Here is a 26,466-nt window from a genome sequence, read left to right as displayed (position 1 = left end):
GACCCAAGGGACCATTTCATATGCTCATGAGGCAAGGGAAAAAAAAAAATACTCCCTTTCATTTATCACAAAGTGAAGGATTTTGAAAAGATACAATGATTGCTAATCTAGTTCATTTCAAATTTCCAAGGGAATAACAAACTGGGCAGACACTTGACTTTCAGTTACATGTAAATGGGCTTTTATCTGGCTACCCAGGGCTTTCACACAACCCTATTTCATTAATCATTAGTCAGGAGTTAAGAAAGCACATTTCAAGGAGCCCAAGAGTAGTTGTGTGGTTGTGAGGAGGAAGTCTCTGTTGAAAAGGAAAAAGAATCATTTTAGACCACTAGTATCAAAAAGACCCTAAATGCCCATCTTGTTCCAGGCACAGCAATTAAACAAAAAGTCCTGTAAGAATCTGACTTGCCAACTAAACAGACCATGTATAATTTTCCAAAATGGCATCTGAAATAGATTTCAAGCAGAATATGCTGTAATCAGACACTATTGAATCAATGTCTAAACTCTACTGAGTCAAAGCCTTAACGTTAATTTTGTTTGTAACTCCATGTTTCCTAAGAGAGTTCCCTATATTGCTTTGAACCGTGCAGTTCACATACAGAAAAAATTAAATACTAACTACTGCTTTGAGAGACAGACTGCTTGTCTGCCTTGATAAGAAAAATGTACAGAAATATGTCAGCAGTTTGCTTCTGTTCTATAGTGTTGCTTTGAGTTAATCGCATGAAGAAATAAAAACATTTTCCATTTATAACTTAAAATTAGGTAAGAGACTTTTACCAAAGACTATCACCTAAGTATTTTCTAACAGTTTAGATCTGATTTTCTATTACCCAAAACCTGCAGGAAAGCTTTTGAAGCAATTCTGGCATGTGAAATTACAGTGGATACAAGGCAGGAGGCATACACTGTACTGCTGCTTAATTTTATGATGTGTCATCATCTGCTAAAGGCAAAAATAGCAAAGGGCCAGGTGCTCCATAATTCTCCACCTGATTAAAGACCCACTGAAATAAACAGCTTGAAAATTCTCTACACAAAGCCTCTCTTCTAGCCCCATGAAAGTAACTGTCAAATGAATTAGCCACGTATAAACTACAGCCACTTGCTTAATAATTAAAAGTCAGTATCTTAAGTATGAGAAAGGAAAGTTTGCATGAGCTGCTAAAATAAAAGGGAAAATGACTGAGTAAAGCCATTTTGGAAATTTCTTTATTCAAGATGTGTCAATACCTAAGGTAAGAAGGTTGCCTTACACTGAACAATAAGCTAAACAGGCCATCTTTCTAAAGGAAACAAAAGTGTGACATTAGAGCACTCAATAAGCCTCTGAGGGGAGACACTAAAGGAAAATTTTAAACTGTAGAAACAAAACTGAAGTAAACATTTGTTTATAATGACAAGGAAAATCTATTTGAAAAATCATTACAAATAACAAATGTGCTTTACTAAATTTATAGGCTCTGTGAGCTCTTAAATGATCAAATTAACCTTATATACACATTTCATGACTGAATTAATCTTTCTTTAACTTGGAAAAATCTGGTAATTTCATTCCCAAGTGACTTGTGTTTCTAGCACTGACTCAAAGTCATAATATTTATCTCTTGAGGATTGTTGAGTATTGAGTTATTGTTTAAAAGACCTTGATAACAGGAGTTCCAAATTTCAGCTGCAAAGACAATAAAAGACATGACTGAGAAACGTAGGCACCATGGCAAAGGGCGGGGTTGGAATCCTGGTTCCTTCTTTTACTGACCAGTCCCTCCTGTAACTTTAGGTAAGCCACTTGACCTCTTTAGTTGTCAGTGTCTTCACTTGCAAAATGAGGAGATGGGCTAATCTCTACAATCAGTGACTGACTTTTGTAAGCGGATCATCGGGCCTTTTCCTTTTTAACTAAGCAAAGAATTTTATTAACATTTGTCTCAGATTTATTCCCAGGCTTCTTCAGCATAACTGGCTGCAAAGAATGACTTATGTATAAGCAAAAACTGAAAAGAGCTGCAATGTCCAAAGAGCTTGGGCTTAAAAATATTAGAGATCTAGATCTTATCAGATCCGTAAACAACACAAGTTGAAAAAGCATGCATAAGATAAAACAGCAGCTCCAAGTAACTTCTTCAAGTTTTATCTTCTTCAGAAGTGAACTCTATGAGCTAGCCTCAGTCTTGGATGCCTCATCAAAAATTTCCACAAGATATGGGACTTCATCATCATCATCCTCTCAGAGGTGCAAGACTTTAGGAGTGTTAAAGTGGATCACTGTACCTTGGTTTGTGAACATATTCACCTCTTCTATACCAGAGATATTATTTACCCCCAATTTCTTTCAGGAGAACTGAAATTTTTTATTATCTGCTGTGGCTGTTCTATGAACCACCTTCTTCTTTCTGTTTAAAACATCTATTTCTTCCTGCATCTCTGGCAGTGAACACTTTCACTATTACCAGCCATGCTGAGATGAAGCAGCTGACAGAGATGTTCCCCAGCATCTGAAACCAGCTTGGCGCAGACAGTCTGACTAGTATAAGAAGACTGGCTGAAGCTCTGCCCAAACAATCTGTCGATGGAAAAGCACCACTCGCTACTACACAGGATGATGATGATGAAGTGAAGTCCCAGATCTTGTGGAAATTTTTGATGAGGCATCCAAGACTGAGGCTAACTCATAGAGTTCACTTCTGAAGAAGATAAAACTTGAAGAAGTTACTTGGAGCTGCTGTTTTATCTTATGACTGCTTTTTCAACTTGTGTTGTTTATGGATCTGATAAGATCTAGATCTCTAATATTTTTAAGCCCAAGCTCTTTGCAGCTCTTTTCAGTTTTTGCTTATACATAAGTCATTCTTTGCAGCCAGTTATGCTGAAGAAGCCTGGGAATAAATTTGAGACAAATGTTAATAAAATTCTTTGCTTAGTTAAAAAGGAAAAGGCCCGATGATCCGCTTACAAAAGTCAGTCACTGATTGTAGAGATTAGCTCATCTCCTCATTTTGCAAGTGAAGACACTGACAACTAAAGAGGTCAAGTGTGCCTGCAGTTTGGCAAGTTTTTCCTGACCCATGATTGTTTCTCTCATCTTGTTGGAGCAGAAATGGGGCCGCGCGGGGGAAGGACGGGGAACACACTAAGGCTGGCGCTCAGGTGGTTTTTGGCAGACCCACTGAGATTAGGCACACATACGTGGGGCCCTGGGCCTTTCTTCTTAGTCCATCTCAGTCTGAAAGCTCCACTGAAACTGCTCAGCATCACAGCAATCCACAAGACTCCACTGACAGACGGGTGGTGGTGGTGCATGTCCCTGAGTTGCACTCCTGGGAATTGAACCCAGAGAACTCTACCACTGAGCCACCATTGCCACCCAACTCTCTATGTAAATAATTCTATTTGGCTTCTACCAGTTGTATGACTTTGCTTATGAAAACTTTCAGTAATTTGCTAGAAAACATTCTCAATGCATTCTCAGTAACAGATCTACTGGTCTTACATAAATGAATGATGGAAATGTGGTTCATTTTTCTATAAACAACACTAGAATACTCTATGAGACATGAGTATGCATATATATAATATATAGTTTATGCAAGTGGATAATGTATATATACATCAAAATATACATATTCATAATAATGGCATATGAATGAAAAGAGAACCCTGATGGATTCTCAAATATTAATAAGAGGAATTATCATTTTAATGCTACCCAACTCTTAAAAAAATGTAAGGTTTGTATTCTCCTTCAAATTAATGCCTGGCATATGATCTTCATCTCCCTTTCATCTTGACATAGAGTCTATATCTCTGATTGGTCACATTCCCTCTTCCCATAATGTGTCATGAAAGCACTACAGGCAAGATACTCAAACCAGTCATTGTGAGCCGAAGAACTTCACAAAACAGAGCCTTGTGCCTGCGGGTGGCCAGAGTGCTGGATCTAGCTCTGGTTTTCACCATCGAGTTCACCATGCACTCATAGAAGAAATTCTCCCAGAAATAGGTTTCCCTACTCAATCTCAGAATCATGTCAGAAATTAAAGTAAGAAAAAGTAAAATCCCTTCACCTAGAGTGATTTCTGGCTAACAAACCATGAAGTCATTTGAGTATAAAGACAAAGAGTGAGGCATAAATTCATATATTAATTTTGTGATACTCACTTGTTGATGGTTCTTCCAAAAGTGACCTGAACAAGAGCAATTAATGTTCTTCTCACCCATTTAAACACTAAAATATAAACCAGAGGAAAAGCATTATCATACTATCATAGGAGATCAAAATTAGGACATTTTCATAACTGTAGAAAGCATTACTCTTCAGCATTTAATTCAAGCTGAGTTCTGACATCAAGTTAGGGCTATGGTATCTGTAGAATTTATGTCTAGGTAAGCAAACTTCTGCCTAGGGAAATGCTATTATTTTCTAGTTAAGCCCCAAACTACCCACTTGCACTGCAGGATAAGCACTGGGCTGCTAACCACAAGGTTGTAGGTTCAAATCCACCAATCACACCACCGGAGATAAGCATCCTATAAAGATCTGCATTCTCAGAAGCCCTACATAGGGTTCAAAATGAGACAGATGTTGATGGCTGTGGTAGTTTCTAGTTAGCAACAGAAGAAAGCTAAGCATTTTTATAGCCTTTCAATGCCTAAATAACAGCTGAGCTAGCAAGTGGAAATATTTTCCTTCATATGTCCCTGGGTTACTGACAACATTTCTGTTTTCCACTGGCAGACAGTGCAATTCCTATTTTAGATTTCTGTCTGGCTTGTTGAACGCTATTTTCTAAACACACTGCTCTAAAAGGGAAATATCTGTAGGAAAATCTTGACAAATACTTTTAAATATTAATGAACTGATGAGTCTAACTGCTTGCATTTGAATAGTAGTGTGTAGATTGTCACATTCTTTTAAAATAGAGTCTGTGCCTTGGGAGGAAGAAGGATGAATTGCAAAGAGCCAGGATCTCGAGTCAGATGTGACATCAGCACTCTCCTGCACCACTTCCTATAGCATACACCACTGCCAACGAGTTGATTCAGACTCACAGTGACCGTCCAGGACAGAGGACAACTGTCCCACATAAACAGACTGCCACAGCATTCTCCTGTGGAGTTGCTGGTGGCTTTGAACCACTGACTTTTCTACTAGCAGCCGAATACTTAACTCACTGCGCCAGGAAGATTCCTTGTAGCAGTTGGGCATAACTGCTCTGAGTCAAAAGACAGTAACATCTGCTTCTTTTGCTTTGAGGGTCTTGTCAATATTGTGTATGAAAAGGTCTTGTGAAGAGTTCTACAATCTGAATTTTTATCATTAGCATGGAGACACATTTTCATAGGTATAGAATATGAATATAAACCAAAATAAGGCAAAAATAAATACATACATACACACATACATACATACATACTGTGGGAATGTGTCAGGTCCACAAAACGGAATTTAAACTAAAATTTCCATTTACATACTCACTTCCATTCACTGAAATGTTTGGTTACGAACACATGAGAAATTGACATTTGGCTGTAATGGAGCCAGTTGTTGTTGTTAAGTGCTGTCAAGTCGATCCCGACCCATAGCGACCCTGTATAGGGTTTCCGAGGAGCAGCCGGTGAGCTTGAAACATACCACACCACACTAGGACTCAATGGAGTCAGTAAGGAGGCATAAAACGAGGAAATGCACAAGCATCTCCTACAAGGGAGGGAGGTGCACAACAGATGTCAACCAACCACATAGCCTTGGTGCTAGAATTTAAAACATTCTAACATTGTTCCTGGAGTCCTGGTGTGGCACTATGGGTTAATGCACCAGACTGCAAAGCCGGTTTGAACTGCAAGATTGGTGGTTCAAACTCACCAACTGCTCCTCAAAAACCCTATACAGGGACACTATGGGTTGGAATTGACTCGACGGCACTTCAACAACAACAATGACAAAGTTGTTCCTGGTGTGGCACTGTGGGTTAAGGGTTAATATACTGGACTGCAAAGTAGGTTTGAACCAAAAGGTTGGGAAATTCACCAGCTGCTCCTTAGAAACCCTGTAAAGGGGTCTCTATGAGTTGGAACTGACTTTGATAGCACTTAACAACAATAACAAAGTTGTTTCTAATTTTTTATGTGGATCTAAATGGCCAGTTAAAATTGCGTTACTAATCCTTTAAACGAAAGTAGTCTGTTAGCAACATGCCTCAAAAATATCTTGAGGTATTTGATGTAATTTCGAAGCATGCAGTCAGCATGCAGAGTTGCTCATCTTAGGCAGGCATTCAGTCAGGTAGGACCATGGTGACAACTTCACTCTGCCTCAAGAAAGCAGGAGGGAGGCAGAACACACCCAGAAGGCTGAGGACAGGGAAAGCTCAACCCAAGCCAAACCTAAACTCACTGAGTTGGAATCAACTCACAGCAAACCTACTGTTTCATAGGGTTTCCAAGGCTGTAAATCTGGCAGGTTCAAACAGCTGACTTTTCAGCTAGCTTAACCCACTGCATCACCAGGTATCCTTCTGGTTATAAAAAGGCTGTAGACTGACGCAAGCAGGAAACATAAATGATCTCCCACTACTCTATGACTGTTTCTATCCTTCCTCAGCCCCTAACCCTGCCCCCTACCACACACACACACATACACAAGCACCATCACTTTTTCAAGGGCTCATTTGTTCAACAGAGGCAGCTGCAGCAGAACTAGGATTCTGCTGATGGCAAATTTATCACATCTCATTATAAATGGAGTTCTATTTATTCCCCTCTGAAATGTCACCAGTAAAACTAAATATGCCTCTGAGCAGAAATGTAATGGAGGAAGTACACACAACAAAGACAGGATTCCGAATCCATGTCGCAACTGACTCGGCACATCCACCATTCTCAATTGACTTTGTTTCACAAAGAACAATCTGACAGAGGGTAATGCTTTCATGTTCTTATCAACTCTATGGGAGACTGAAAGTGTTAATGAATCAGTGGGCCATATTTCACTGAGGAAGAGCCAGGCACCATATTCACATTCCAGGTAGAGTACTCGATTCTGAATCATGTTTAAGTATCAGTTTATTTCTTAAAGTGTCTAAGACATGAAAAGATTATAACTTTTACATGTTAAAGGATTTTTAATATTTGAATATTTTACCATATGGATATTTCTTCAATAATTTAACTATCCTCATTTGGAACCAACTCAACAGCACTCAACAACAAAAATATTTCAAATGAGCCTTAGTGGTACTACAGGATAAACACTGGACAGTTGACCACATGTTGGTACTTCAAACCTACCAACTGCTCCTTGGGAGAAAAGTGAAGCTTTCTACTCTGTAAATATTTACAGGTGACTGAAAATACCATGGCTTGGGTCAGGTGTACCTTAACCCTCAAAATAGTATCTTTGCTCTTGAACAATTTAAATAAATACGGAAGACCATAGAAGAATTGAATTATGGTGTTCACAAAGTATGTTGAAAATATCATGGCCTGCCAAAAGAACAAACAAATCTGTCATGGAAGAAGTACAGCCAGAATGCTCCTTAGAAGCCAGGATCGCAAGACTGTCTCTTGTACATTGGACATATTACCAGGGATCAGTCTCTGGGGAAGGACGTCATGCTTAGAAAAGCGCAGGGTCAGTGAAAAAGAAGACCCCCAAGGAGATGAACTGGCACAGTGGCAGTAACAATGGACTCAACCATAACAATTGTGAAGATGGAGCAGGAAAGGGAAGTGTTTCATTCTGTGGTGCACAGGGTCACCAAGAATTACAGCTTTGGAAACCCCACATAGCTATGGGTTGGAATCAAATAAGAATCGAGTTGATGACAGTGGAGTTGGTGTTTGGTTACTCTCTTTCCTGAAGTTCAGCTTAGTTGCAACTTTTTATCACTAAAATTATGCTAAAATGAATATTCATATATAAATTTTTGCCTACAGTTTAGAATCATGTGTACTGTTTAATACGAATTACATCAGTAAAGCTCTAAAATATAAATTTATGAAGGCAGAACCTATATACAGTTGATATATTTTCTTGTTTTTTCTACAGAGCTATATATAAAATATGTGCTCCAAAATTATTGGCTGATTCGTAATACATATATTCTCTTAGCTTTGGCTTAGGAGGAAAAAAAGTTCTATGACAATTCACTCAAGATCAAAGATAATTAATTCCTGCATTTACATTTTTCTTGCCCATTCATCTATCAGTTCACTGAACCAGGCATTATAGTGATCACCAAACATGGGTCCGGCATTATAATACAAAACCAAAACCAAACCCACCGCCACCAAGTCAATTCCAAGTCATAAAAGCCCCATAAGACAGAGCAGAAGTGTTTCGTAGGGTGTTAGAGACTACATATCTTTTAGGGAACAGACAACTTCAGCTTTCTTCTGCGGAGCAGCTGGTGGGTTTGAACTGCTAAGCTTTCAGTTAAGAGCCCAAAGCTTAACCCACTGTTCCACCAGAATTTCATAATCGTATGTGTTGCTGTTTGCCAAGTGCTGAGGAGTTGGTTCCAACTCAGTGACCCTGTATAGGGTTTCCTGAAGAGCAGCTGGTGAATTTTAAACGCCGACCTTGCAGTTAGCAGTCCAGTACTTATCCTACAGTGCTACACCAGGATTCCATTATTATATTCTAAGTCCTCGTGTGGCACTGTAGGATAAACACTGGATCATAAGGTCGGTTTGAACAACAAGGTCAGTGGTTCAAATTCACCAGTTGCTCCTTGGAAACCCTATACAGGATTGCTATGAGTCAGAACCAGCTCCACGGCACTTAATAACAAGAAGATTAAAGAAACAGAAAACAAGCATATCAAGTGTTTAACAACACTCGAATATTTTCATCTGTCAGTAATTCATCCAGTGACATGGTAAGGAATAAATAAGAAGGGATATGTCTAGAGCCTCATTTCTCACATAGGACCAAGTTCTTTTCTTCCTCTAGAATCTGAGTCAACAGAGTCTAGGAAACTCATGTGACAGCATTTTACTGGTAGATGATATTACTGTGCTGTGCAAATTCTTGCTCTTCTCATTCACTTTCTCTTCTAGGTGGCTGGGTATGCCTTTAGGTGCCTGCTACACTTCCAGGCTCCAGCTATGAGAGAATATTCTGGTCTCAGGTTTAGTTTTGGGAGACTGTGGAAAAGAGCCCTATTAGGGACTCAAGACAAAGTCATGTACTCCAATTTAACCTTTCACCAAAGTTCTGTTTTTGGCGGGTGGGTCCAGACACTACTGCAGTCTTTCAAAATGGTAGTTTTCAGAGGACCCTAGGACCACAGAAGCAGCAACACCAGAGATGGAGGCAGAGGTGATGGCATGGAGAGAGAGCAGCTGAGGATTCTACACTCATGCCAAGAGAAAGGCTGTATGCTGGCGGGCAGGAGGCTGGCTTGCAAAATGTGCCCTTTTGTTGTTTAAACAATTATATATTCCTGTGTATTTCTGTGTACATCAAAAAAAAAAAGAGGGAATAGAGGCAGATACTGTTAACCAATGGTGCATGGATGGGATTGTAATCATTGCCCTGAAAACCAATGTTGCATGGATGGGATTGTAATCATTGCCCTGAAACAAAATAACGACTGGTGATTGGTTGAGAGTAAACAGATGCTCTGGCATATAGCTATCACTCAATTCACAATGAAAGCCTTAAAAAAACCAACAGGTATTTTTGTTCCCCTTTTGCTATTGTTCCAAGTACATCTCCCTAAGAAACCTCGAGAACATGGTTTCTCAACCTTGGCACTATTGGCAATGTGAGCAGGGTAATTCTTTGTTGGGAGGGGCCGTCCTATGGGCCCACTAGACGCCAGTAGGGCCTTCTTCTCCCTGAACTGTGACAACAACAAAACGTCCCCAAACAACAACAAATATTCCCTGGAGGACAAACTATCCCTGCACTCCCAACCCCACCCCACAATGAGAGTTGCTGTTCTAAGGGAATACAGGTCATTGAAAATTGGGTTGAGACTTAGCTCACCAGCACTAAAACCTCACCTTTTGACAAGAGGGCTGTTCCTCTGCTAGACAAAATGATCTTCTGAGTAAGTTTTGGAGATGAAACTGAGTCTCATGAAAAGAAATTCCAGAATCTCTGTATTTTCTATACTCAGCTGAACATGATGCTGGGTAAATCAGGACCCTAAGCTCGATGAGTACAGAGGCAGTATCTGTCTAAAGGTTATATTGACTCGGTACCTAACATAGTATCTGGGTGGCGCTTAAAATACCTGAGTGAATTAATGCATGAATATCAATATATCTCTGATTTCAAGAATAGCGGGATATTAGGGTATTAGGTGTCTTTGTTAATTAACCAACAGATACTACGAAATAATAACAAAGCAGCTTACTTCCTCGAAGTTCAAAAATCTCCCCAATCAACATGAAACATGGTTCAGCCAAGGAGTCTTTCCTCCCATCCACCTCGTCACCGTAATCTGACAGGTCACTGTCCTCCTCGGCCTCCTCCTGAGGGCACAACAGAGTTACGGGAGTCAGGTCACGTATCCAAGAAAACTGGTAGAGTTGTTCTCCTTCAAAAATGAATTTCTAACTCTTTGCTCATGTTTTAGCCTTACATAATAATTCCTCACCTTTCCCATATGCAGAAATCGGTCTATTTTTAATATGGAGGGTTGCACGCATGTAACCTAAGGAAAAAGCTTGATTCAAAAGTCCGATTCAAGCTTTAAAATAAGGTAATTTTAAAAACTCCTGTCACTATATTAATAATCAGTAAATTAACAGACAATAAAATTGCTTCCTAAACATTTTAAGTTTCAACAGTAATGCTTTTTAATTTAATTATTTTAAACTCATTCATTCTTTTTTTAAACATGTGCATTTGGAAATAATTTAGTTTTTTTTTCAAAGTTCCGATGCAAGCTTTTACTCTGTTCTCGAGTGAAACCTCATTTCCTGATCAGCATATCTGCAGGGTTCAGTTTAGAACTTGTCATATGCTAGGCACCAAGCTAATGCCAGTGAAACTGATGTGGATCCAGACTTTTAGGGGCTCACAGGTTCCTGGGTGTACTCATAAATACTCAAGTAGCTACTTCTACAAGGCAAGATAGAGTGCTACCACAGAGATACAAACATTACGCTGTGGAAGGATGGCTGAGAAAGGTCATTCCAATGTCTACACAGAGGTAAAAACTGAAGCGGTGGCACCAAGAGGAAAGGGCCAATGGGGGTTATCTATATTGGGAGAAAAGAGGAACAGACTAAGGAGAAGTCACAGAAGCGGAGAGTTCTATAAAAACACTTGGAAACCCAGAAACATCAAATGTATTTAGGCTTAAAGGAAGGCAAGGACTGAGAGGAAGCCACTAGATTTAGACACTGACACTCATCTTCAAAAAATAATTTTCAGGAATGACTGAGCCATACTATAAATTCAGAAATAAATGGGGAGATAAATGGAGGTAAGTTAGGCATAGCATGGATGGCCACAACAGAAGCTTAGCATGGAAGTGGGTCTACACATCGACCTGAACAGAGGTGTGTGTATGCTTCAAGGGTCTATACTGATTTCTGGCCCATTTCAGAATAAAGTAAAGTAAGATGCTCCTTTTCATCTTTGGTTCCTTCTACCCAAACTCTTTTAACAATACTGGTGAAGAATGCAAGTAAGGAAAGTGGCATTTGGGGAAGGACTGAGGAGATACCAAAATTCAAAGATGTTCTTATGCAATTTGCTAGAGAATGAAGGAAGGAGTTCCAGTGGCTTAAAGTGAATCAAGATCCTGCAATGGAGGAAAGTCTAATGCCCTAAATATAGGAATACAAATATCTGAAGTCTCTCTTGAGCCATTCCTTTATCTATAACTACAACTGCTAGAATTATCTTGCTTCAAAAATACTCCTTGGCTCTTCATTCCCAAAGAGTAACATTTAAACTCCTCAGCAGGACATTTGAGGCCTTCGATGACCTTGCTCCCTCCTTGTACTCCTTGCCTTATCTTCCATTAGACCACTACGGAAACCTCCCATCTGGTGAAATGATGCACTGACTGTTCCAAAGCACACCCTCCTTCTCCCTGAACCTTCAAAATGATCTCCTATTTCTCCAGAATGACTGTCCTCGTTCTGCTTCCCTAAGCCCCAGGGACTGTGTACTCTGCTTTGTTGTAGAAGGTCTCCTAATGAACTTCCCATCCACATTTCACTTACCCACCTTTATTAATCTTGTCATGGCTCTATCTTGTCTCTTCCAAGTGACTTGTAGGGGAGGACAAGTAGGTTCCCCCAAATATTGTGGTGATAACCACTGAAAACAGATGATTTGTTTTCCCTGTCTCACTAGCTAGTAGTATACTTTCAACAAATAGCTACTACTTCAAAGAGCCTTCAAAAAGACATCCAGTCAAATGTATTACAAAATTGGCACAATCTTTAAGAAACTCACCTCCTGGTGGGAAAAGAAGTCACGAGGAATTCTTTCCAAAAATGAGGCTAATGAAAATGTGGATTTTTTCCCCTGCACATCAATGACCTTGAGGTAGTCAGGAGAAGGGCTCAAAAAGGCATAAAGTGCTTCACTCTGACATAATCTTTCATCAGAAAGCAAGTTCTGTGGGGAAAAAAAGAGGATTAATTATTCCTAAATAGGAGCATATCCACACTAATGAGAGCTACTACAAGTAGCGGGAAACAATGTAGACTTGATTGTAGTGGGGCATTTACTCTGGTCATAATTCTAAATCTAAAACCATTTTCTTGACCTGTCCCCACCTAAATAAAAGACGTTGGGTCAACTGTCAGTGATTTTAATGGTAAATACTGCTTTCCAAGCTAAGTGTTATTGGCTGGTTTGGCTGTGCCGTGGAGTCAGTTCTGCCTCATAGCGACCCTGTACAGGGTTTCCGAGGCTACAAATCTTTACGGGAGCAGAAAGCCTCATCGTTCTCCCGCGGAACAGCTGGTAGTTTCGAACTGCTGACCTTGCAGTTCGCAGCCCGATTCGTAACCATTACACTACCAAAGCTCCTTATAGAGTGTCCAAATTCACTGTGCTTGTGGGGATATTGTGCAGACGATAGAAATCCCTCAAGTTTGTAAAACCCCTACTCATTCCAGTCCAGTTCATGCAACTAAAAATTCTTATTTTGTATACAGCTTATGCCTGGTATGGCTCTATGGGTTAATGCACTGGGCTGCAAAGTCAGTTTGAATTGCAAAGCCAGTGGTTCAAGCTCACCAGCTGCTCCTTGGAAACCCTATACAGGGTCACTATGGGTTGGAACCAACTCAATGACACAAAACAACAGCATAGCTTACATGCTAGCGGGGTGCCACCTTTCAAAGGCAGCTTAACTTGCATTTATATTTGAACAACTTAACATTTTGCACATTACATACACATAGACACCACTGAACCATCCTTTTATGGCTGTGGTCAGACTTTGTACATGAAAACAGAACTTTGAGTTATCACATGGTGGCACTGCCTGCAGGAACTAGTTTAACTTCACCGTGCTGCTGCTTTCCACAACGTGCTTGTCTACACCAATATACTGCTGTTACTGGCCCTTAAACTGAAAATTTCCTAAAGTTCTGTGTGGACTTCTCTAACTTCAGGAGTGAAGAAAGGAGAATATAAATCAAGTTTGTTATGTACAAGCCAATGCTAGGATAAGCCAGTGAACTTAACAAAGTGACCACAGGGTGCCAAGCAATATAAGATAATGAGCTCAGGAACAATCCAATGGGAACTCTGTCCCCATTTAGGATGTAACCCCTTTGTTGTTAAGTGTCATCAAGTCAGTTCTGACTCAAAACAACCTGTACAGGGTTTCCAGGAGTGGCTGCTTTAGTAGCCCAACGTTTCTTATCCTATAGTGCCACACCAGGACTCACACTCTTGGGGAAGACAAAACACCGAGGACTGTGCTGAAGCCACAGCTAGGGTGGCAGTGCAGGTTAAGCTCTAGGTCCACAAGTTCACATTCTATTTGTTCAGACAAAGATGGAAATCTGACAAACCCTAAGACTCTCCCTAGAATCAGCAGCCTTGAGAGGGCCCAGCACTCAGTGGTCAGCAGCTTCCTGTATCCCGCAGTAGTCTAGTGGTAGAGGAAAGGAGTTCTGGGAGACAGGCAACCAGTGCCACTACTGCCTTCCCTGTCTCTGCACCCAATAAATAGGCCTATATTCCCTCTTCAGATTTTAAATATCCACTTCAACTGGTATGTAAGCGCACGTTAGGAGTTACACGGTCTCCTGGACTCATCTGATTCTTCAGCTAATCCACACTCCAACATTATTTTGTTTGTTTTTATATAAAATAATAATTGTTACTTTCAAACATTTTAAGATGAGAGACAAAATATTCTTGACATATAGAAAGCTCTGATAAACTGTATTTGCTAAGATACCTCCTAATCTTGATCAGCATAGAATATATGCATTTATAATTACCTTTTTTTTTTTTTTTAAGTTTTTATTGTGAATTGATAGTTTACATGGGGACATCCTACTGCATTTGTTTCATTGTAATGATTACAACCCCCTGCATGCTTCATCATTCAACAGTATTTGCTACTATTCCCTCTGGTATTTTTGTTTGTTTGTTTGGATGTGCACCAAAACACTCAGGAATATACAATCATTCAAACACCAAAGGGCACACCCTGCAAGCCTGCCCCTGGCTGCCAGCACACATCCCCCTCCCTCCTTGAGTCTAGAGTCCTCAGCTACTCTGTCTCTCCATGTCATCATCTCTGCCTCCATCTTTGGTATCGCTGCTTCTCTGGGTAGGGTCCCACACTCTGCTCCTGCTCTTCTTCCTTGGTGGTCCCAGGGTCCTCCACTCTGGGACAGTAAATTCCCTAACCCCCACCTATACCGTCACAGAAACACTTAGAGCATTTTGATCTAGTGAAAATCTACAATGACAACTCAGTGGCTGATGGAGGAAGGGGAAGACCATTCCAAGAGCTAATAGCACATGCATGCCCAGAAATGAGCAGAGGACTGTTGGGGGGAAATGTAAAGAAGTTCAGCAAGGCTGGAGTAATTGGTATGGTACACAGGCATGAAGCAAGGCATATATTTGATAGCAAGGGCAAGAATGATTAGCCAGACTATCAAATGTCTGTATTAATTAGTATGCTTTGTTAGGGAACCATATAATATATATAAACATTCAGGAATGTTTAAGATGGACTAACAGGCTGGCGATTGTGAGGTTAACACAGGTTTGGGTAACACTTCTTTCTGTTGTGTATACAATCATGAGGAGACAGAGTCAACTCAAAGGCAGCTAACAACAAACAAACATTCCGTGGAATCCTATGGACTTAATAATATCTGCCTTACAGACCAAACTAGCCATGCCACATCTTGCTTTTACTGTTTGCAGTTTGTGGGGTATTTCTGAAACTGTAGTCTGCTGTGTAGCCTATCTACTGAATGGTGAGCAGGTTCAAATAAGGTCTGTGAGAAAATGACAACCAATGCAAGCCTTCATTTTCTCTCATTTAAAACCCTTTTACATTAAAAGGTCACTGGGGACCAGTTTCACCTGAATTTGCTGCTTATTCTCACTCTAAGCCATGCTCACGTCACCTACTAGCTGTGCACCAGAGCGCATTTTCTCTCAGCACAGCAGCATAATTCACTAACCCATTTCCAACAACCACAGTTCATTAAAAGCACAGATAAAACTCGCCCTGCACTGCTGCAAGGGCAGAGCAGAAGCCCAATCTCTGCAGACAAGGTGTCATAAGGGTTGGGAGGACAAAACAGAGACCCTCCCAGGGTTAAACCAAAGAATCAGCTGGAGGATTTCAAAGCCAAATACCTGGGACTTAAAATCTTCAATTTTAATAACACATATTACAATGCTAATAAGCTGGGGGCAAAGTGGGTATATCCCACCTTCTCTGCTAACTGTGTGGTAAGGATCAGGGACCAGCATGAGACCAATTCCCACAGGGAAATGGATCAAGTTTTCATCTTCCCCCAGTTCCATAGCCTCTGCTATCCTTGTTGCAGCGCATTATCTCACCTCTGACTGCCCTGAGCCAAGCCAAAATAGGACTTTGTCCTTCTCATCAACTGCTTGCTCAGTCTTTCTCCAAATTAATCACCCCAAGATAAGGCATGGTTCACAGGTTAGGACTGTGTCTGACAGACAAATTGTTGCTGCTGTTGTTGTTGTTAAGTGCCACCAAATTGGTTCCAACTCACAGCAACTCTGTATAGGATTTCCAAGGAACACTGGTAGGTTTGAACTGCCAAACTTGCAGTTAGCAGTCCAGTGTTTATTCTACAGTGCCACACCAAGTCTCCAAATAGGCAGATCCAAACACTGGCTGGCCCTCATTGCCACCTGTAGGTTCATTAATTCTCTAGGAAAGCTCACAGAATTCTCTTGACACTACTCAGTTGCAGTTACCCAATTATTGCAACCAGAAAAGATAAAAACAGAGAAACACATCAAGCAAGACTGTATCAGGCAGGCGTCCTGGCATGGGGCTTTCACTGTCCTAGGGACGCATCTTCCTCCCCAGAGCGATGTTCTCACCAATCTAGGAAGCTCCCAAACCTGCATGCTCAAAGGCTGTTAACAGTTTTATTGCAGAGTTATGACTAGGGCCTCATTGCATAGTCATGATTAACTGAATCAGTGACTATGCAAGATTAAATCATTCCCCCTCCTTTTCTAAGGTTAGTGATCCCCATTCACTGGCACCAATGTAAGTGATGCCTGGCTGCCTTCAAAAAAGGCATCTCTACTGCAGGAAATTCCTTCAGGAACCAAAGTCAAACTGATTTCTTTGTCCCACACACATTCAGGGAACAAACTAGACCTTAAATTCATCTAAATGATTTAATCAGGTACTCCATGCTAAGTACATTTAGTATTTCCTAGTCCTTCTGCATCATCAGTAAAACGGTAATACTAGTCTTAAATTCTATCTTTGAAGAACATTTCAACATTAATGGTTCTGCCATAATAAAGTTCAGGAAGTTTTTCTAAGTTACAATTATTTGATTTCCTTAGGGAAATTCTTTTATAAATGTATATACGCACACAATCTAAACACTATGGTGAGATTGCTAGAAAGAAGCACTTTGAAAAACTCTACAGAAGTATGTCCTAAAGGATAACACAAACATACCCTATAACCTAGCAAACCCATTCCTCCTAGGTCTGTTATTTTGTTGTTAAGTGCAGTCGAGTAGGTTCCAACCTATAATGACACCCTGTATAGGGTTTCCGAGGAGCGGCAGGTGAACTTGAACTGCCGATCTTGCAGTTCAAACTGATTTCTGCAGTTCAGTGCATTAACCCACAGCACCACACCATGTTGTTGTTGTTGTTAAGTGCCACTGAGTCAATTCCGACACATAGAGACCCTGTATAGGGTTTCCAAGGAGAAGCTGGTGAGCTTGAACCACTGACCTTGCAGTTTAAATGACTTTGCAGTCTGACACAATAGCCCATAGTGCCACACCATCACCACATCATACGCAACATACATTCACTAAAAGATGAGCACAAGGTTTTCAAAAGCACTCCCCACAATAGCCTCAAAATGGAAACTATCCAAATGCCCACCAACAGGAGAACAAATAAACTGTAGTGTATTCATACAACAAAAGACCTATTCAGTGAATCCTGGGGTGGTGTTGTAGGATAATAAGTTGGGCTGCAAGGTCAGTTTGAACTGCAAGGTCGTGGAAACCCTCTCCAGGGTGGCTATGGGTCCGCACTGACTCGACAGCACAATTACAACAACAACAACAACTAAAACAACATGATGGATGAATTTCATGCATGTATGTTGAGTGAAAGAAGTCAGGCACAAAAGAGCCCAGACTGTATGACTCCAATTACATGAAATCAAAAAACAAGTGTACCCAATTACTGCTGTTAGAAGGTAGGATGGTGGTTGGCTTTAGTGTAGGTAGTAGTGATGGGAAGGAAGCTGCAGGGTATTGGAAATATTCTGTTTCTTGGACTAGGTGTGGAGTTCATGAAAACGGAGAAAGCTGTATCTCCAAGTCATGTGTGCTCTTGGGTATGTACATTATGCTTCAATACAAAGGTTCTAGCATGAACCATGAGAACAGGACACAAAGCAGCAAGCTGTTAAGATGATGACAGTTTCACTTAAAAACAACAACAACAAGACTTTCATTTGCTTACCTGTAAAAATTTATTTAATTGATTCTTTGATTTCTCCATAAATTTGTGATCAATAGATTTGAAAGGCAGCTTGCTAAGAGAAGGCAACTGGACTTTTTTTAAAGAAGGAAAACACTGTGGGGGGAAAAAAAATCAAATGTTATTAGTATTATGCTATTATATTTTAATCTTAAAACACTATCATTACACATGTTGCTGTTGTCAGGTGATTTTGAGTTAGCTCTGACTCGTAGTGACCCTAAGACAACAAAATGCAACACTGCCCAGTCCCATGCCATCCTCACAGCAGCAGGGGTGCTGGAGTTATTGTTACAGTTACTGTGTCAATCCACCTTGTAGAGAATTTTCCTCTTTTTCACTAACCCTCTGCAAGACCACAGAAAAACGGATGTATTTGTCATGATGTTAGGGAAGAATACTGAATATCCCATGGACTGCCAGAAGAATGAACAGATCTATCTTGGAAGTAGTACAGCCAGAATGCTCCTTAGAAGCGAGTATGGCAAGACTTCACCTCTGTACTTTGGACATATTATCTGGAGGGAACAGTCCCTGAAGAAGGACAGCATACTTGGGAAACCAGAGAGTTATTATAGTTGTTGTTAAATGTCATCGAGTTGGTTCCACCTCATAGTGATCCTGTATAGGAGCAGCTGGTGGGTTTGAATTGCTGACCAGTGCTTATCCTACCATGCTACAAAGTTAGAAAACATCAAACATCTTCCTCCTCTACTTGTTCTGATTTAAGATGCCTTGAAACTATCTGTATTAATCAGGCTCAAAGAACCTGGAGGAATAGGACACTTGATAGAAAAAGCTACAACTCAAACCTACAAAACCTGAGAGCTAGGAAATCACAACACTAGGCTGATAAGATGGGTTTGCAGAGTGCACATTTGCACAACACCTAACAGCAGTGAAATACAGTAGGCCTGAAAACCTGTGTTACTGGAAGAAAAAAATTCTATTACCATGTGTTTTGCTTATAATGTCTCTGTAAAAAGTTATCAAAGTTGGCAAAGGAAACAATGGAAAGAACAACTTGTGTTGTAGGAGACAATGGAAAGAAAAACTTAAATTGCAAATTGTACAATATAAATCTAACAATAATAAAATATATTATTAATGAACAGCAATAGGCCATCCTTTGTGGATGAAGTTCTATACTTTCCCAGACATTGTGCCAGAAGCTTGGCATGTGCTATTTCCTGCCACCAACCCTCCCCTACTCCTCGCCCCATAGTCTTTTGAGTTGGGAGTTATTCATTTCTATTTTACACGTGAAAGAACCAAGGCTCAGAATGAAAACCGAGGTCCACTGACTTAGTGATAATTCCCACAAAACTCTGCCAGGCATTGAAAGAGTAGGCTCCAAATGCACCAGACCCTACCACCCACTATTTCCAACCACTGGTCTTCATTAAGGCACTGGAGCCATTTGAAATACTTCATGAAATCGGCTGGGATTGAAAAGCAAATGAGCATAGAGTTTTCCTGCCATGTTTTCCACTCCTCTTGTCATCATCAGTATGGGGAAGGGTCACAGCAGTCCCTGGCTGTTAAAGCCACAGCAAAGATACAACAGGCAACTAGTTACAACAATGGTAATAAGTGCATGCGAGTACCCTGGGTGGTGAAAAAGGAAAACGGAAACCTGGCCTTTCCTATGTAGACCACAAGTGCTACGACATTCACCTAAGAAGGCTCTAATAAGTCAGGGACCAAATTCAGGGTGACATTTTAGAGAAGTGAGTTGGAAGAGAAATTAAAATCACCAGAGATCGGAAAGGTGCTTCCTGTGACAGTTGTCCACAGGAAAGTTCTTTCCAAAAATGAAAACTCACACGATAGGAACAGAAAGGGAGAGAACAGTGCACAGATGAAGAAAAGGTGAGATGGACATGGAATTTTACAATGCTTCTTTCTCCTACTACCTTCAGAGTAATTATTTTCTATTTTCTAAGTATATTTTGTTTCCCAAGTATATTTTATGTCAAAGTCTTCCTTAAATTCCCTTTCCTCTTTCCTTCTATATTTAATCAGCAACTTTTAACTCAAGCTAAATTTGGGGTCTACATGGGTTTGAGAGACAAAGCTTAGCCATCTTGGCCCCCAAGGAGCACTCTGGTTGCACTTCTTCCAAAACAGATCTATTGGTTCTTTTGGCAGTCCATGGCACTTTCAGTATTCTCCTCCAACACCACAACTCAAAGGTATCAATTCTTCTACGATCTTCCTTAATCACTGTCTAGCTTTCGCATCCATATGAGGTTATTATGTCTCTAAATCCACAAATGTGGACATCTTCCTTAGTGGGTATCTTGCTCACTTCCTCACAATACTAACCTGAACCCAGATTTTTCATTCTTTCAGTGAGTGGCCACTAATCATCAAAGTTGAAAGGGTCTTTTTGAATAAGATGAGAAAGTGCCGCTGTCCCTCTGCCCACAAAGATTTCTGGGTAAACTTGTTTTTGTGGATACTGGGATTCTTCCTGTTATGAGACGTGATTTATCCTACTAGGAGTTCACCATTAATTTTAATATGATGAAGACAATAATAATAATTTAAAAAGATAATCTTTTTAATGGAATTTTAAAAACATGTAACTATATTCATGTCTTTTAAATAAGATGGCAATTTAAGACCAAGGTTTTGCTGTATATATATTCAGATGCCCACTTTGTGAGACAAATATACAGGAAAAATACTTTGGCACTTTGAATTTTTTAAATAAAATGAAAGTAAATGGACCAGATTCACTCAGGAAATGGCCTGAGTGGAAGGTAAAAAATTATTGCTTTGCATCTCTTTACTCCCTTAATTCTCACAATCCTGTGCATCAGGTGGGGTAGCTACTATTTGTATTTTATTCATGAGCAAACTGGAGTACAAAGTGATTGAGTGACAAAGTCATATAGCTAGTTAGTGGCAGAGTTAGGATTTGAACTTAATACAATCTGTCTCTGGGGTCTGTACTTTCAACAACTACATTTTGCTGCCTCTTCTACTACAAGTGATGCACTCCAATATAGTCTATCCTGTTTTTATTGGTGTAACCTATAATATCTGTAATTGATTTAACTATCCACTACTGAGCCACCTCTGGCAGCTTCAAAACCACTAGCCCTAGATGAATCCACAGGTCCCTTGCAGCAATGAAGTTCTATGGGAATTTACAATGAAGATCAGACATATATATATATATATAATCATAAAGGATCTAGACTAGACAAGATAATCTCTGAGTAAATTTCCAAATGCCAAGCCAAAAATGCCACTTTGCCATATCAACAGAAAAAGAAAAAGGAGTAATCAGTTTCTTTATCTGTAAAAATGAGATCTTGAATCTCTTTTTGTTCAATCATTCTAGAATCCTGTGTTCACAAGTATTCATACCTCACTAAGTTTCCGGTGTAAATTCTGAAACTCACTGAGCCTTCTCGGAACTGTCCAGTTCTTTGTTTCAACTCCTCCAACTTCTTGTAAGCTTACCATGACAAAGTAGCAGGGCATTTGCTCACCATTCTCTTCTGTAACCTTGAAAACAACAGCAGCAAAAAAAAAGCAGGATGAGTAGATGTGACAGGCAAAATTATAAATGTCCTCCATGATTCCCACACCTCAACCCCTGATGTACATGCCCTGTGTAATCCCCAAAGCTGTGAATATGATGGCTTTCATTCTAGTAGTTAGGTTATGTTATATGGCACAGCTGACTATAAAATAAGGAGACTATCTGGGTGGGCCTAACCTAAGAAGTTGAGAAAAAGGCAGAGAAATTAAAAGCATAAAGATTTGACATGCTAGCTTTGAGATGGAGGAGATATATGAAAAGGAGCTGAGAGGACTTCTAGGAACTCAGAGTGACCCCCAAGTCAATAGCCAGCTGGACACAAGGACCTCAGTCCTACTATCTGCAAGGAACTGAATTGAATTCTGTCAATACAGAATTCATGACCTTGGAAATGAACTTTCCCCCAGATCCTCAGGACAAGCACTCAGATACTGAGTTCATCCTTATTATACACTGAACAGAGCACTGAACCACACCATGCTAGGCTTCTGACATACAGATCATGAACTAATAAATGGGAGTTGTTTGAAGCTACGAAGTTTTTTGTGGTAATTTGTTACATAGCGACAGAAAATTAACACAGCAGGCTTAAAACAATCCTAGCTGCATGAACTTCCTTGAAAAAGGAATTGAACAGCAAGTAGATAGATAGGTGTCTGCTGTTCCAGAATCTCATGCAGAGGGTCTTCCCAGTTTAATTTTAGGACTCAACAAACCATCATGTCTAGTCTTGTGAAACTCTTCATTGGGAGATACAATTTCTTCTACCTCTTAATTTACGACTCGTCACACAGACAACACACAATCATAATTTTAGATTGGCTACTATTATTTTTAACATAAATACATGGAGAATAAACAAAAAAACAATACATGGAAATTATATTTGAACTGGTATCACAAAGAGATTTGCTGAGTACCCTGTTGAGCCCTGCAAGGTTAGGCCTATTGTTCCACTGCAGGGATGGGAAGCGCAGGCAGGGTAACTGGCTTTTTCAGGATGACACATCTATTAAGTGAGTTGCCCTGTATGAGAACTCAGGGGAGACTAATACAGCATCAACATCACCTTCCATTACACATTCCTATGTGGGTCTACTCTGTGGACTCTGGGAGTCGGCTGACTTCTCTGTTTCTATTTACTTCTCAGTGACCAAGGTACCATAGCAAACTCTTGAGCAACTGTTGATATTAGAACTAAGGGCCTTGGTAAGTGCTTTTTCTTTCTTAACATTTGCCTTCGGAATATGATTTTAGTAAACATACAGTCGCTGGAGAAGGCTATCATGTTTGGTAAGGTGAGGGTCAGAGAAAAAGAGGAAGACCCCCAACGAGATGGATTGGCCAAGTGGCAGCATCAATGGGCTCAAGCGTGGCCACAGTGGTGAGGTTGGCCCAGGAACTGGCAGTGTTTCATTCTGCTGTGCATAAGGTCGCTATGGGTGGGTACTGACTGGATGGCACCTAACAACCACAAAACAGCCTGAGGCAAAACTGAGGAGGTAACAGAGTTTATGTTATTTCCCTTCCACTGGCATATTCTACTATCTTTTGACATCATGTAGCCTTAGAAATCTATCACTTCCTGGATTTCCACCCCAAATATCTCCATCTGCAATTATTACAGGCTTCTTTTCAATGGTACAACCAGGCCGAGTGTAACCTTCTCTGACCCACTGCCCCAGCCTCACCTCAAGAAGTTTATTGTCCTGCAGCTTAGCTTGATGAGAGTGCCAGCAAGTGCCAAGGGCATACAAAGAGTACTTGTTTAACCTCCCATGTAATGTCTGCGCTTGTAAGGTAGTTCGTGGGGAACATGCTTTGTTTTGCTGTTTAATCCAGAGGTGAATTAAGGTTGTGAATTTAAGCCCAGTAAGAGTATTAACAGTAACTGGGTTGAAGGGACAAAGGTAGAGATACACAAAGGTATACACAATTCAAGTAGATGTGTCCTTGCAAATCTCAGTTGTTGAGTATTCAACAAGCATTATGAAACAATAATAGGACAAAGCATGACCATTGTCTTGCTTAGGACACTGACACTGTTCTTTGCGTTATATTGTGGACAAGACTATCATATCTAATTTATATATGACTGGCAGTAGGGCTCTGGTAGCGTAGTGGTTACGAATCGGGCTGCAAACCACAGGTCAGCAGTTTAAAACTACCAGCTGTTCCATGGGAGAAAGATGAGGGTTTCTGCTCCCGTGAAGATTTACGGCCTCGGAAACCCTGTTCAGGGTCGCTATAAGTCAGAATTGACTTCACAGCACATAACAACAACAACAATGGGCAATGGGAAAGGAGGAGTTATCAGCAGTAACAATGTAGACCCCTGCAAGTACCTTTCTTCCTAAATGCAAGTATTTTTGCAGACAAAAGAAAAGTGATACAGTATATTTCGAAAACTACATCCCTCAAAGAATAGCAAAAAAATTGCTCATTTAAAGGGAAAAATATATATTCACTATTGAAGACTGTAGAGCTATTGGGTTTTGAGCAAGTAAAGTCACAGCAAGTTGAAACTATCAGGAACATCTAAAATGTTGATCTTTAAATTTCAAAAAGTGCTTTCCATTTTATTTCAAGTCTCAACGGAAAAATAAAATCAAGGACATTAATTGGTCCTATCCTGGTGTGGCGCTGTGGGTTAATGCGCCAGACTGCAAAGCTGTTTGAACTGCAAGGTTGGCGGTTCAAGCTCACCAGCCACTCCTCAGAAACCCTAGCCAGGGTTGCTATGGGTCGGAACTGACTCGATGGCACTTAACAACAACAACAACATCCCAAACTAGCTTATAACTCCAATTAACAGTGATAAATTTCTATATAAAGTGGTACAAGAGCAGATGTACACAGGCAGCCTAAATACAGTTTTCCAATTATATGTCAAACAGACTAACAATAAGGTTGTGGAGGTAGGGATGGGGAAGTAAAACAACGTAGTCTTAAAGAATGAATGTAAGTTTTCCCTCCTCAATCTTAATTACTCAGGACAAAAATGTTGTCTTATAAATTCAAATCCAGAGGAAAGCGGAGGTCCTACCTCACCACTGGTGATGGAGGCTTTCCACATGCCGAGGTTCTCACACCACCAGTCCGTTCTTGCCATGTGCAACTGAAGGTCAGTGCGCTCCTTCTCCATTAGAATAATTTCATCCTTCAGCTTGGAAACAATCTGCCACAGGGAAACATCCTGGGAGTTACAAAACCACATAAAATGCCATTTCCTTCTATCTCTATTGCAAGAACCCCACCCCCCCGCCAACACAAAGACACAGGGTTATGAACCTCTGCAGTTTGAGGCCAGCTGCTCTGTTCCAAACACTCCTGAACTTACAGTCTACAAGGTTCTCTGCTTCCTCAAAACTCCTGGCTATGCCAGCGTCCAACAATTAAACGTCACCATGGCGTCATTTAAATGAAAAAAAATTATGTTTTTGTTCCATAATCAGTATGTTCCCTCCCAGAAGGCAGGGTCAAACTCTGTTTCATTCTATTCTTTAGTAACTTGCACAGCATCACGCATTTGTCATTTATGTTTCTGGGATTCTGCCTGGTTCATGACTTCTTGCCAATATTAATTCTAAAATTGGACAGTTTGCTCTAGACTCACAACATCTCTGTAGTGGGAAGAAAAGAGAAACAAACCTAGGAAGAAGATTTCAGAAAATGAAATGAAAAGGCTAGCTTTACATCCAGTAGCACATTACACTGCTGGTGTGGAGACTTGTTAAAAGGGAGAGATGGTTAAGCTTTATTAAGTTTTATTAAGGAAAGTAGCTTACTCCAGTATGAACAAGGGCAGGTTAAAAAAAAAAAAGTATCGCTACTAGGGTTCCAATTCATAATGTACGAGTTTATTATTTAAAAAAAAAAAAGGGGGGGGGGTTGTTGCTGAACACATCTCTGTAATCAGTGGATGGCTGCAGGCAAGTTCTCCCAGCACTTGTCTTAGTCTCCTTAGGGTGCTTTCCGAAAAAAGGATACTTTGAGTGTCATGGAAAATAATGATTCTGAGGTCAGGAACAGTATCAAAGCACAAGTGGACATCTTTCCAAATCACTGATGCTTTGTAACAAGTGTATGGGAATGCTGCTCCACATAAAACAACAGCTTTTAGACAGCTCTAGTATTTTAAGGAAGGTCATGGAGACTTCAAAGATGAACCAAGGGAGAAGAGACTGTTGACCTCAACAAATAAAGAAACTGTATCTGAACATCCAGGAATTAGTGGAAGAAGTCTGCAGAAGTGATGCAAAAGCTAGTAAAGTTGGGATCTCACATTATATGGAGCATCTTCATTTTTAACCAAACACCTGGGCTTCAGCAAGCATTCAACTTGATGGGTGCCAAAAATACTGTGCAAAAAATAAGTTAGTTCTACAAGGAGATCTCTCCATCAATCTTTTAAGCAAGATTAAAGTTAATGATGATGATTTTATGTTAAGAATCGCAACCAAGAATGAGTCTTAGATTTACTAATAAGACCCAGAGAGCAAGATACAATCAAAAGAGTGGCTTCACAGCAATTTTTGCTAGGCCAGTTAAATTCAAGACAAAAGGTTACAGTGACTGAGATTTCAAAGGGGGTGATCTTGATAGGACAACCTGCGATATGCAGATGATACAACCTTGCTTGCTGAAAGTGAAGAGGACTTAAAACATTTACTGATGAAGATCAAAGAGCACAGTCTTCAGTATG

The 26,466-nt window shown here is 40.3% G+C and overlaps 1 protein-coding gene across 1 annotated transcript in view; it reads right to left on the bottom strand.

The window, feature by feature from the left end:
- SNX25 (sorting nexin 25) overlaps positions 1-26,466 on the bottom strand; it is a 130,082-nt gene that overhangs the window by 8,408 nt on the left and 95,208 nt on the right. Inside the window, exons 10-15 of the mRNA XM_006834437.1 lie at positions 24,808-24,939; positions 21,584-21,724; positions 18,185-18,298; positions 12,434-12,598; positions 10,374-10,491; positions 4,165-4,231 (exon numbers count right to left, since the gene is read on the bottom strand). Of these exons, the coding sequence (XP_006834500.1) occupies positions 4,165-4,231; positions 10,374-10,491; positions 12,434-12,598; positions 18,185-18,298; positions 21,584-21,724; positions 24,808-24,939 (737 nt within the window). The remainder of the gene's footprint in view (positions 1-4,164; positions 4,232-10,373; positions 10,492-12,433; positions 12,599-18,184; positions 18,299-21,583; positions 21,725-24,807; positions 24,940-26,466) is intronic.

The sequence above is a fragment of the Chrysochloris asiatica genome, unplaced genomic scaffold, assembly GCF_000296735.1.
Source record: "Chrysochloris asiatica unplaced genomic scaffold, ChrAsi1.0 scaffold00011, whole genome shotgun sequence".
Lineage (NCBI taxonomy): Eukaryota > Metazoa > Chordata > Mammalia > Afrosoricida > Chrysochloridae > Chrysochloris > Chrysochloris asiatica.
The sequence above is the reverse complement of the archived record's forward strand: the minus strand, read 5'-3'. Positions and strand labels throughout refer to the sequence as shown.